This window comes from Pseudocercospora fijiensis (genome assembly GCF_000340215.1).
Source record: "Pseudocercospora fijiensis CIRAD86 unplaced genomic scaffold MYCFIscaffold_1, whole genome shotgun sequence".
NCBI lineage: Eukaryota > Fungi > Ascomycota > Dothideomycetes > Mycosphaerellales > Mycosphaerellaceae > Pseudocercospora > Pseudocercospora fijiensis.
The window spans coordinates 3,060,335-3,071,531 of NW_006921532.1; the positions used below are offsets into that span (position 1 = coordinate 3,060,335).

Genomic DNA, 11,197 nt, shown 5'->3' on the forward strand with positions numbered 1-11,197 from the left:
ATACGCGATATCATATGTCATGTGTCACGCCGACAATTGGAGAACACCTTGGGACAAACTTGGACAGGCCTATCTTGAAGCTTGTGGATGATACTGTCGAGATACGTGATATGACATTTGTGAGTTGTTACTGAGCATATCTGGCTTTTGGAATGCACTACTTTATCGCCCTCAGGGGCTCAAGTCTTACAATATTATCGCGCCTGACACATCTAGCGCTGACAGGATACAGATGAGTTGCTTTCCGGGAATGCACGAAAAACAGGGCGTAAAGAACCACGGAAGCTGTGCCACGAACATTGCCGAAGTCATGAAAGAGCACGGCATGAACCCGTGCCTAGAAGTTACTGATCCGTTCAATCTCTTCCAAAATACACCAAACGTGAGACTCGAGCCTATGTGTCATCCCCGCTGTCACGGCGCAGTACAGCCTTGGAAGTCTTGGTAGCTCCAAGCCAGGTGATTACGTGGATTTCCTTACGATGGAGGACGCCATCTGCGCTGCTCCGTGCCGTCCCTACGATCCTCACGGCTTTAACGGTGGCAAAATTACAGATGTTGCTCTGGTGACAAGGCATCTAGGCAGTCTGCCATGGTTTCGTTCATTGGCAGATGAGTTGTCGACCATGGTTCCAGCCACCGGCATTTTTTATCATCACATCTGCACTTCGCTGCTGCCAATGCGAGCGTATGAGGTGCAGCAGGGCTATGCTCAATTGTCTATACATTCGATGAGCTGCCCGAGCAATTATCAGAGCCAGCTTGCGAACAAGGCCGCTAATTCTCACCCCGGTCCGCCTTTGGCTGCAAGTATCACGATGAAGGAAAGAGATTCCAAAATACCCTTCGCTCTCTTTACGAACTGCCGGCATCAATTGACACATATACCGAGGCGGCAGACCGGATGAGAAGCCGTCCTATCGTCTGCATGCAGGTCGCAGGGGCCTGTAGCATTTGCCCCTGCCTGCGGCATTTGCCCCTGCCTACGGCATTTGCCCCTGCCTGCGGCATTTGCCCCTGCCTACGGCATTTGCCCCTGCCTGCGGCATTTGCCCCTGCCTACGGCATTTGTCCTTAAACCTACCTGTCTGCCTGCCTGCCTACGGCATTTGTCCTTAAACCTACCTGTCTACCTGCTAGCCTATACCCTACCTACCTATACTAGCACCAACCTTAACACTAACAATTAATTAACTAGGCGCTCCGTAGGTGATGCTAGTGTTACATATGCATGCATGTTATAGGAGCCGGGCACCCCTTCGCTCTCCTCTGTTTATTAAGCTGCTAACCGCGAGGGAAACTCCAAGTCTGCCTGCTTTACCTACCTACCTACCTACCTACCTACCTACCTACCTACCTACCTACCCACCTACCCACCTATATCCAATTCGGACTTTTTCGAAAATGAAGTTCCTCACGTTCCTCCTTACTGCCGTTATTACGGCTAGGTCGGCATATGCTGTGTGGTGCAACTACGGCACTGGGGGGAATGGAGGCTGTGAAGCTAACGGGAAACATACGTACTGCGTAAGTATTCAATGTCCTCTTGAATCGAATCTCGCTACGAGGCGCGTCTTGTTTTTTTTGGGGGGGGGGCGCTTTTTGGGGAGGTTTTTTTTTTCTCTTCAGAATATGGACTAATGGCGGTATATGGATACAGTGTAACAATGACAATTACCAGAGCAAGGCTTTTCCTATATGGCGCGTATCGACTGTACCATCTAAAGACAAAAACGGACATACAGATTGCACATCCGGAAACCCCGTGCGATCGGGTTGGATTGCTTGTGCTTAGTTGGGCGCATTCGAAACGGAACGAAACGAAACGAGAATGATTGTCGAGAGATATTCGCAGGGTTTGGCGACATTTATCTTCTTTTCCTGACGGCGTTCGCTATTGCTGTACTTTCTGAAGTGAGATGAAAAGCAAATCACGATGCTTGTTTCGCTAGCGGAAGTGATCTATCACCAAAAATCTATCCTATTCTCTGATAGGCAGTCATTACAGTGCGATCATTATCGTCAGACCGAACACCATCAATCCAACTCCTATATCTAAAGTTCTTCTTGAAGCGGTCGATATCGAACTCGTTGTGCTTGGTGGAGCAGCACTTCCAGATCGCGTTGACTCCATGCTTGCCGTGCTGGAACTTGAAGGTTCTTGAGTCGAGCCAGTAGCTGCAACCACTAATAATACCGTATGATCCGAAGCATCAGTTTCAAGAGCATAGACCGTCCCACCTGCGCCATACGATGCGCCGCCCACAGACAAAATGTTTTCAGGATCTAGAACATAAGCGCCAGCAGAATTGGCACTTATCACATCGCTACCGATCGTTATGGCAGCAGCAGCAGTGCCAGTCGACAAAGTCCAGGTTCGTGTGCCGGTCATATCTGGTAGAGCTGTGTAGCTTCGTGTCATACGTGCTGAAGATGGTGCGGTGCTGGCACTACCAGGCTGAGCACCTCCTGGCAGCGTGGGTTGTGCTGCTTCATCGACTTGTGTCAGCGCGATAGGAGGATCGTATGCGCCTGAGAAGGAATCTGCTCTCCGGCAGTGGTTGTCTTTCCAAGCGTCCTGCAGATTTATGAGTGCTGGTGGAATGTCAAGGATTGGATGACATGGGTCTTTTTCGAATCCACCTGCCAGGTCATTTTGCGGGTCGTTGGGAAAGTAGTTGTAGCCCGAGAGCGTGGAGCAGTTCTGAGCAAGATCTGTGTACTTTAATCGCGATGGAGGTGGCTGCGTTCCTGCTACTGATGCTGCGACTGTATACACTGAGCCGTCTTCCGTAGTGGTATATTCGCTTGTGTAAGTGGCGGTGTAAGCATTGATTGTGCTGATATCATCCGGGTGAAAGGCGATGGTTGTGTTGTACCAGATATCTCCTACAGTCCCACAAAAGTTCTTTGCGTACACGGACTTGAAGGCCATGTAGACTGATGGCGATGTGAATACGAAGCCGTTGGATGCAATTGAAGTGACTGTGCGCGAGGGACCGCTGCTGCTCGTCGTTGCAGTGGGACTGGCCAAGTCTGGCCACCAGTAGAATTGAATGGTGCCAGCGCTGATGTGACAGCTATTACAACACGGTGGTTTTGCGCCTCCCAACTGGTATGCCATGTAGTTCTGCTCCGTAAATGTAATAGTGCGGGTGGAATATGTTTGAGTAACCACATTGGTGGAATCTGTACCGGTGCCGAAGAAGCCTTGGTAGTCGGTCACTGTCGATATCGTCAATGAGTTCGTGGGATTATATGTATTGAAGAAAGTGGTCATCTGCGCCGCGCAGTAGGAGGAGAGATTGAAGCCAGGGCTCGCAGTGACCGCAGGGCCTTCAAATGTTCCTGTAGACGCGACATCTGTGGAAAGATTAGTCAGAACATTACGAGCGACTTGACTGCGAATGTGACGAAGACGTCGAGATGCCTCTGCTATCAGGGCAGCATGAACACCCTGTATTGCCGTATTGGTTCTCATGCATGGAGGATGTATGCACTCACCACGCAGCAGCCCGGAAAGCCGAGCATCTGCTGTCACCTGAAAAACCAAGAACGCGAGCCAAAACATCCTGCGGATGCAATGAAGCTGCGCCGAGGAGTAGCACGAAGGTCGCAGGTGTTAGTACAGGTGCATTACGAGCTCTTGCAGCAAAATAAAGCAGCGTCTTGGATAGGATGGAAGAACTTGTCTTGTAATACTCGACTTTGGACGTGTCCATCTCCGCGTTCCCGAGATCTTCGTGCACAAGATCTTCTGCAGCTGTGCAGCATATCTAAGCTTTTGTAAGCTTCGATCCTGTGAGACGTGCAGTTCGCCTCTGATTCCATGATCATCAAGAAACGCGTAGACTGATAGTCTGATGGAATTCCAGCGAGGTGCGTAGCCCCATCGCTTGTTATGATGCTTTTTTTCTCAGTGCCTCCAATCATGCTTCCGGACCATCGAGAGGCCAGACCAGATCAGGGGTCCAAGAAGTGGTCGGATTTCCGAGCGAGGAAAAAGTGCTTCGGCGTGTGGTGTTGCACATTCGTCTGCATTTTGAGACGTGAGAGCAAGATGCTTCCTTCCTGGATGTAGTGTTGCATGGTGTGCATGCTGCTCTGCACAATAAGCGGGTATTATAGTTGGAGGTGTAGCGAGGAGAAGAGCTGATGAGAGGTCGACGCTAAAGATAGTTCTGCAGGTACGGTGTCACGTCTCGTATGGCAAGGATATCGACATTGACATGCTGTAGGTTTGACTGCGGTCCAGTTTCGGTAACAACAGCGACTTGGGATGGCGGAGGAAATGAAGAGTGAGGATAGATGATATAGAGGCAATTGGTGTTGTCGTAGGCTCGGGTAGTCTTTGATATAGTCTTTGATGAATAGACGGGAATGAGATGGACGGCGAGTGTGGAGGCCGAGAGACCCGTAAGCCGGCAGCCGGCGGCAACACTATCGCACTAGCTTCCTCTAATTCTGCCGATATCACGCCTTTCGCCTTTCCTTCTGCACATCGCATACTCCCCATCGAGCCAGAGCCATTCCGCCGCCATGAGGCCCGCAGCGCGCCCTCCCACCATTGCCGTTGCCATTCCCTTCCTCCTTACCGCGCCATTTGCTTCGACATCTTCCATACCTTCGCTCGCGGCGCGCACATCACCGAATGAAGATGCATCATTAGCAAAGAGAGCAGACTCGACCACATACCCGGCAGCGCGTTCCTTGGGACCGAGCCAATACTGGGATGGAAATGACGGGCCATGGACGTCGTTTCCTTTGCAACTGGGCAATACCAACAATCCACAGAATATTCGTGTCTTCCCCAGCACGGCCATAGGCACGACGATATCAATAAGCGCCAATGGATGTCCGAAATACTACCCCTCGGACTGCGCTGATGTGCGTGGCTTCATATTCAAAGCCAACGAGTCTTTGACTTGGGTAGCAAATAGCATGTACAATGTGGGAATAGAGCAGAATCTGGGCATGGACACGCAGGGACCAACAGGATTTGATACTGTCACACTAGGATGGCAAGGCTCGACAATTGGTACTGTGAACCACTCCGTGGTCTTCAACTTGGCTGACTCCCAATACTGGCTCGGTCTACTCGGATTGAAGCCGCAACCTTCAAACTTCACCACTTTCAATGATCCTCAACCTTCGATCATGCAGGATCTGGTTAATCACAACATCACTCCTTCTTTGACTTATGGCTACACTGCTGGTAATCAGTACAGGCTGAACAAGGTCTACGGATCCTTGACCTTCGGAGGCTACGATTCGAATCGCTTCGATGCAAGCAAGAACATTACCGTGAAGATGGGATCGGATATCACCAGAGATCTACTTGTGAATCTTCAAGGCATTAAGACGAGCAGCGGATCGCCATCTAACCTACTGCCTGGCGGATCCATCAATATTCTGATCGATTCCTCCGTCGCTCAAATTTGGCTTCCGAAGAGTGCTTGCACTGCTTTTGAAGAAGCCTTCGGTCTGACCTGGGATCCAGATTACAACTTCTATCTTGTGAACAATTCTCTGCATGAATCACTCACTGCCTCAAATCCGAAAGTGACCTTCACAATCGGATCGCAAGCCTCTGGAGGAGATACCGTGGACATTACACTTCCATATGGAGCCTTCGATCTGCTACTGGGATTTCCGAACGTCTTGAACCTCAACTCTTCTTACAAGAGTGGCAATGAGTCTTACTACTTCCCGCTCAAGCGCGCGGCCAACGACACCCAGTACATCTTGGGGCGAACTTTTCTCCAAGAAGCATACATCATCGCCGACTACGATAGTTCAAACTTCACAGTTGCGCCGTGCATATGGGACGACTCCAAGGTCAGCACGACGAGTCTAAGGACGATTCGACGAGCAAACGAGACATCCTCCGACTCAGACGACAGCTCTACACCGGTCGGTGCCATTGCCGGTGGTGTTGTGGGAGGTGTAGTGGGCGCTGTGGCAATCATTGGAGCCATCCTCTACTTCATGCGAAGAAGAAAACAGACAGAGAAGAAGCGGCTCGCCGAGCTCGAAGCCAAAGACGCCCAGGGCGCTGCGAAGACCAGTGAAGACCCCAGCAACGAGAATAAGCCATTCGTCTCACAACCGATCAACGGCGAGCTCGGAGGCGGCGAGATCCACGAGCTTGCACCTGCAAAGATACCGCAGGCTCAAGAGATGGACAGCCCGTACAAAGTGGACCCCAACAGGCACGGCTACTCCGAGATGCAAGGCAGCCATGAGGCCTTCGCACCGAAGGATGGACCATCAGAAATGCATGGTTCAACGCCTATTTATGAAATGGCTGGGAGTGATGTGCACGAGATGCCGACGCGCACCAACACTGGATGATGTAAAGCGATATTTATACTTGTTCTTCAACATTTGTGAGCGTTTGTTTGGCGATATAGGCGTATAGAAGGTGGATGGGAAAGGGCCCAAACGGCACCTGGTGGTATATATTTGTTGTTGGGTAGTTATGACCGACTTGTACAGCAGAGATCACATGTCAAAGATTTGATACTTCCTTTCATCGACACGAACTGATTCGTCGAATTGTTCGGCTTCCTGCTGAGCAATTCCCGGCTTCAAGACGAGTCTGTCTAGACATGTACAAATGTGATTCCTAAGCACCGAGAGTATTTACTCGCAGTCCGGGTCCAAATGATTGGTTGGCCAGACATGTGCTATGAGGGGCACTTCACGTACGGTTGTATCGTCAGTGCTGTAGCAAAAACACTTCCAACGACCTTCAACAACATTTACCTCCTCATCTACAATCTCAGCCCTTCCATCACAATGCCTACCGCCGTGCCCATCTCCGACGGGCAACTGCCCAAGAATCCTCCAGACCTCTCCAAGAAGCTTCCAAAGCTCACACCGCGCCGTCGACCACAAGTAAAAGAAGAAGACTCGAATGCACCACCTCCAACACCAGCACTTCCTGGAGCCCCAAATCTCGAAAGCCACAAATACTTCAAGCCAAGTCGAAGAATTCTATCTCAACGCGATCATGAGCTCTTCCTCTCCTCTCCAACGCACGACCTGATCGTCAGCTTTGTCTTCCACCTCTCCGACTCTCTTCGCGACCAGACGATCGGCCATGTCCAGGACTCCGCCGCCGCTCAAGACCCGGCTATCATAGCACTCCTCGCAGTCCTTGACGAGGCGGAGACATTACTCAAACAACACCCAGCTCTCGACACGGGCTCAAGATTTGGTAACCCAGCTTTCCGCGACTTCGTGGGCGCTGTGGAGAATGCACTGCCAGAATGGCATGACAAGATAGGCATAACGGATAAGGATGCACAAAACGAGCTATCAACGTATATCTCAAACTCGTTTGGCAGTAGCAGCCGAATCGATTACGGCAGTGGTCATGAGCTGAACTTCATTCTCTGGCTGCTATGTCTGCGACAGCTACACAAATTGCCAGACTCGACGTTCCCAGCTCTCGGACTGCTTGTCTTCCCACGATACTTACGCCTCATGCGCCATGTGCAGAGTACGTACTATCTCGAACCAGCTGGAAGTCATGGAGTCTGGGGTTTGGACGACTACCAATTTCTGCCATTCTTGTTCGGAGCCAGTCAGCTGGTCAACCACAAGCACATTCGACCTTTGAGCATACATAACCAGCTCATCATCGAAGAATGCAGTCAAGACTTTCTCTACCTGGATCAAATCCAATGGGTGAACGCGACCAAAACCGTCCAAGGTCTTAGATGGCATTCTCCTATGCTAGACGACATATCTTCGGCGAAATCCTGGGCGAAAGTGGAAAGTGGGATGCGGAAGATGTTTTTGGCCGAAGTCCTGGGCAAGTTGCCTGTCGCGCAGCATTTCTTGTTTGGAAGTCTTTTGCCAGCGTTGGAGGAGATGAGCAAGGACGCTGAGGAGAGGGTTGGAGACGAGGATGTGGGAGAATATGAGGTCACTGTTGATGGCATGAAGCATGTGCACAGCTCTAGTAGCTGGGGAGATTGCTGTGGGATTAAGGTGCCTAGTGCTGTTGGTGCGAGACAGGAAGCTCAAAAACATGGGTCTGGAGGAGAACTCAGGAGAGTGCCGTTTGATTGAGATATGACGCCTTTCTTTCACGTAAGATCGTTAATCGTGTCTATTTCCTATGAGCCTACACTAGAGTCCGCAAATAGCTGTCCAACTCTTAGGCAGTACAAGTATGGCCTTCATATTCTCTGGACACGTTGATAGCTCGGCTTTCGACTCCCTGCCTCCTCATTCTCTCCAGTCGAAGTCGAAGCCTGGCAGACATTACCTTCCCCCTCCTCTCCAACCCAGAATGCCAGCATCCGCAGTTAGAGATGCGAAAATATGTATGTCAGCGAGCCATGTGCCTGAAATCCAAGCATGCAATTCCCCACCAACCAAGCATGGGAGAATTCCAGTCGACCCTCCATTTCACCTCTCTCTCTCTTTCTCGTCCCATCAGAAAATCCTAACAGAATGATGACTACTCTCCCTCCTCGCCGCAGGTTCCAATTCCCGAATCCTCTCCAAAACATCACCTTCCCTCCTCGCCGACCAAGCACTCCAACTACAAGTATTAATCTCTCTCACACCAGGCGAGAGCGGCGAGGCGCCAGACCCGTAATACAGCGCCTGGTCATTATGAAGTTGTATAGCTCGATTGCGACCCTTTTCTCGGTAGAGGAGGTAGGTGAGGAGGGCGATGATGAGGAGGAGAGGGAGAGCGATTCCTACGGCTGTGCCTGCGATTTCGGGGGATGTGAAGGATGATATTGGTGATGAGGCGTTGTTATTGGTGGTGGTGGTGGTGGGATGGAGAGGTGCTGTGGGTCGGAGGTCTTTGATTTCGAAGGTCGTGCCTGAAGCGGCACAGTCGTTTGGGTAGAGACCGCAGGTGAAAGTTGTGTTTGTGCAGGGCATTAATGGGCAAGGTTTATTTGAGGCTTCTGTTCGAGAAGAAGGTGTGAGCTTGACTTGCAAGGTTTATTTGGAGATGTTGTTGTTGCGTTGCTCACCATTTTTACAGTATTGTGGACAAGAACTCGACGTCCAGCTTTGATCTGTACAGCTCTCACGATTGAGGATTCCGTTTTCTAGGCAGAGCCCATTGGATCTAGGTAGAGCTTTGTGTCAGCTTTCTCTCTGATTCTCCTTTTCTTGTTTTGAACGAACGACGTACAGACAGTATGCCGAACTCTTACAGCACGCTGAAAACTCTGCGGAATTATTGCATGGCGAGTCGGTTGTCGACAATGTGCCATCCGGATAATAGCATTTCGGTTGTCCACTGATGAGTCTGATACTCAGGCAGAAGACGGTTATGCCAAATTGTCGTTTGCTTGCATATGGCATGGTTGGCCCTCAGGCGAGATTTAGGAAAGAAAGGGAAGAAGTGGACTTCCTCTTCTTCAAACACTCGAAACGATCGTCGATGATGAGCGATAGTATGGTAGTAGCAGACTTCGCAGTGTGAGCACTGAGAGCAGAGAGCCACGCCACCAAGTGTTAGGGAAAGGGCCGAGACCTGTGCTTTACGTGAGATCCAATGGCAGTTGTCCTCGACATGCTCAGGGTAGGGAGTGGGAGACTCAAGGTTTCACAATCCGGATGGATTTCGTGCGGCACTTTGAGGCTTGAGCAAGGCTGCAGCGTGGTTGTGGCGGGGAGTGCAGGGAATAGCCTTGTGGAAAATGCAGGTGCTAGAATCTAGATCAAAGGATGCATAGAATGCTATCGTCGGCAGATACAAGATCTGCTTGTCAGGCTGCTAATACTTCGTCAGAAACTGCATTCAAACCAGCCGTCTGAACAATGTGCCCACTTTGGGTGGTGTGCTCATGATCATCTAACGTGAAATGCTGGACGAACGAAGGGTGTTGGTGTCGAGGATTGCTGGTTAGTGACCCTAGCTGTCACTCGTTTCGGAAAACCGTAAAGTTCTGGGTTCAAGCTGGCCGTGCTGAGGAGCGACCGATTCGGTTGACTCGTCGGATGCTGGTTGTGTCGACTCATGAGATTGGTCCATCCGATCCGCGGAATTTAGGCGATCTTGGCCTCCATCGGCAATGTCTACGGAGGAGCCTCGTCTTTAATGAACATAGCTGCTTTCAGCCTTGTGGAATGGATGGGGGCGTTATGACTGCCGTATTGAGATACCTACAGAGCCAAATCGTCCCTTTCGGTTTCCCGTCTGGATACCTCATTCGTGCTGTCTACCGATTGGGCGCATTTCGCCGCCCGTGCATGTCAACTAGGAAGTGTTGTGGACCACTATCGCGTTCCAAGACTGGCAGCTTGCAATGTATTTGTTTTGATTACTAATCGCACACACATCTCGACTACCGAGGCTAGCAAACTTCGATAGCTAAAGGCTCTTAGACTCTACAACTATAGGCCTAGGTATGTTTATATTATATATAATATAGCTATCTATAAGGTTCTAGGAATACGATACTAGTTTTAGAGAATATTATAATTTTAGTTTCTATATATATCTATGCCCTAGTTTATAAAGGAAAATTTACTAATCTTACAATTCTTAATTATAGTTATGCTTTTTTAAGTTATATAGTAGTTTGTTCTAGCTATAGTATATAGTTTAGTAGGGCTTAGTATAAGTACTAGTATCTAAGTAGTAGTTTGCTGCTAGTCTAGACGCGCGCTATTAATTCCCTTAGACTCTTAGTTAGTAGGCTTTAAATATTTAGTTAGAAAACGAAATATATCTATAGCAAATACTAAGTACTACTTAGCTAATTACTATAGTAAGAGAGAATAGGACTTTAGCTATATACTAAAATAGCGATTTAGACTTGAGTAGTAAATTTACTAGTAGTAAAAGTTATTAACCTTAGCTTAAAATATATAAATAAAATTTAATTATTTAGGCTATATATAGAATATATACTAAAAGAATAGATATACTACCTTAGTAGAGGCCTAGATATATTGTATATAACCCCCTAATTACTAGTAGTTATCCTCTAGCTAGTAAGTCTAGTAGTATAATTCTTAGAGATTAATAGCTTTAAGCTATACTATCTAGCTATTATAGATTTAGCTATTATACTAGTTATTTCTACTACTAGTCCCCCGATGAATTATATAGTTTAAAGTATAGAATACTAAATTACTAACTTCTAAATAGAGATAGGTCGATTAGTAGAGGTCGGTAACGGTTCGACTAATAGTACCGGAGTCTCCT

The 11,197-nt window shown here is 48.9% G+C and overlaps 6 protein-coding genes across 6 annotated transcripts; 4 read left to right on the plus strand and 2 right to left on the minus strand.

Annotated features, from left to right (window-relative positions):
• Positions 1 to 14: 14 nt before the first annotated feature.
• MYCFIDRAFT_169573 (uncharacterized protein) lies at positions 15 to 908 on the plus strand (the record flags this gene model as incomplete). The annotated part of the gene is made up of 3 exons (XM_007922936.1): positions 15 to 95; positions 125 to 399; positions 431 to 908. 3 exons carry the CDS (start codon positions 15 to 17, stop codon positions 906 to 908), a joined length of 834 nt encoding a protein of 277 aa, XP_007921127.1.
• Positions 909 to 1,300: 392 nt separating this feature from the next.
• MYCFIDRAFT_201282 (uncharacterized protein) lies at positions 1,301 to 2,044 on the plus strand. The gene is made up of 2 exons (XM_007922937.1): positions 1,301 to 1,527; positions 1,661 to 2,044. Exons 1-2 carry the CDS (start codon positions 1,405 to 1,407, stop codon positions 1,793 to 1,795), a joined length of 258 nt encoding a protein of 85 aa, XP_007921128.1. The 5' UTR covers positions 1,301 to 1,404; the 3' UTR covers positions 1,796 to 2,044.
• On the minus strand, positions 2,003 to 4,516 carry MYCFIDRAFT_169575 (uncharacterized protein; the record flags this gene model as incomplete). Its single annotated transcript, XM_007922938.1, has 7 exons — positions 2,003 to 3,476; positions 3,508 to 3,757; positions 3,809 to 3,821; positions 3,854 to 3,915; positions 3,944 to 4,169; positions 4,200 to 4,448; positions 4,478 to 4,516. 7 exons carry the CDS (start codon positions 4,514 to 4,516, stop codon positions 2,003 to 2,005), a joined length of 2,313 nt encoding a protein of 770 aa, XP_007921129.1.
• An 8-nt stretch (positions 4,517 to 4,524) lies between these two features.
• On the plus strand, positions 4,525 to 6,354 carry MYCFIDRAFT_148442 (uncharacterized protein; the record flags this gene model as incomplete). Its single annotated transcript, XM_007922939.1, has 1 exon — positions 4,525 to 6,354. Exon 1 carries the CDS (start codon positions 4,540 to 4,542, stop codon positions 6,352 to 6,354), a length of 1,815 nt encoding a protein of 604 aa, XP_007921130.1. The 5' UTR covers positions 4,525 to 4,539.
• Positions 6,355 to 6,801: 447 nt separating this feature from the next.
• MYCFIDRAFT_148446 (uncharacterized protein) lies at positions 6,802 to 8,954 on the plus strand (the record flags this gene model as incomplete). Its single annotated transcript, XM_007922940.1, has 1 exon — positions 6,802 to 8,954. One exon carries the CDS (start codon positions 6,802 to 6,804, stop codon positions 8,080 to 8,082), a length of 1,281 nt encoding a protein of 426 aa, XP_007921131.1. The 3' UTR covers positions 8,083 to 8,954.
• Positions 7,815 to 9,351, minus strand: MYCFIDRAFT_209624 (uncharacterized protein). Its single transcript, XM_007922941.1, has 3 exons — positions 9,173 to 9,351; positions 9,009 to 9,106; positions 7,815 to 8,939 (listed from the first exon to the last, which is right to left on the minus strand). The coding sequence occupies exons 1-3, from the start codon at positions 9,343 to 9,345 to the stop codon at positions 8,452 to 8,454; spliced, it is 759 nt and encodes a 252-aa protein (XP_007921132.1). The 5' UTR covers positions 9,346 to 9,351; the 3' UTR covers positions 7,815 to 8,451.
• Between the last annotated feature and the right edge of the window lie 1,846 nt (positions 9,352 to 11,197).

What these genes read in the sequence shown, in the direction of transcription:
- MYCFIDRAFT_209624 (XM_007922941.1), bottom strand. Translation starts at nt 9,345, where the DNA reads ATGCCATATGCAAGCAAACGACAATTTGGCATAACCGTCTTCTGCCTG. An exon ending in AAGAGTTCGGCATACTGTCT is followed by an intron (nt 9,107 to 9,172) that starts GTACGTCGTTCG and finishes AGCTCTACCTAG; the next exon opens with ATCCAATGGGCTCTGCCTAG. An exon ending in TCCACAATACTGTAAAAATG is followed by an intron (nt 8,940 to 9,008) that starts GTGAGCAACGCA and finishes CTTCTCGAACAG; the next exon opens with AAGCCTCAAATAAACCTTGC.
- MYCFIDRAFT_201282 (XM_007922937.1), top strand. Translation starts at nt 1,405, where the DNA reads ATGAAGTTCCTCACGTTCCTCCTTACTGCCGTTATTACGGCTAGGTCG. An exon ending in ACGGGAAACATACGTACTGC is followed by an intron (nt 1,528 to 1,660) that starts GTAAGTATTCAA and finishes ATATGGATACAG; the next exon opens with TGTAACAATGACAATTACCA.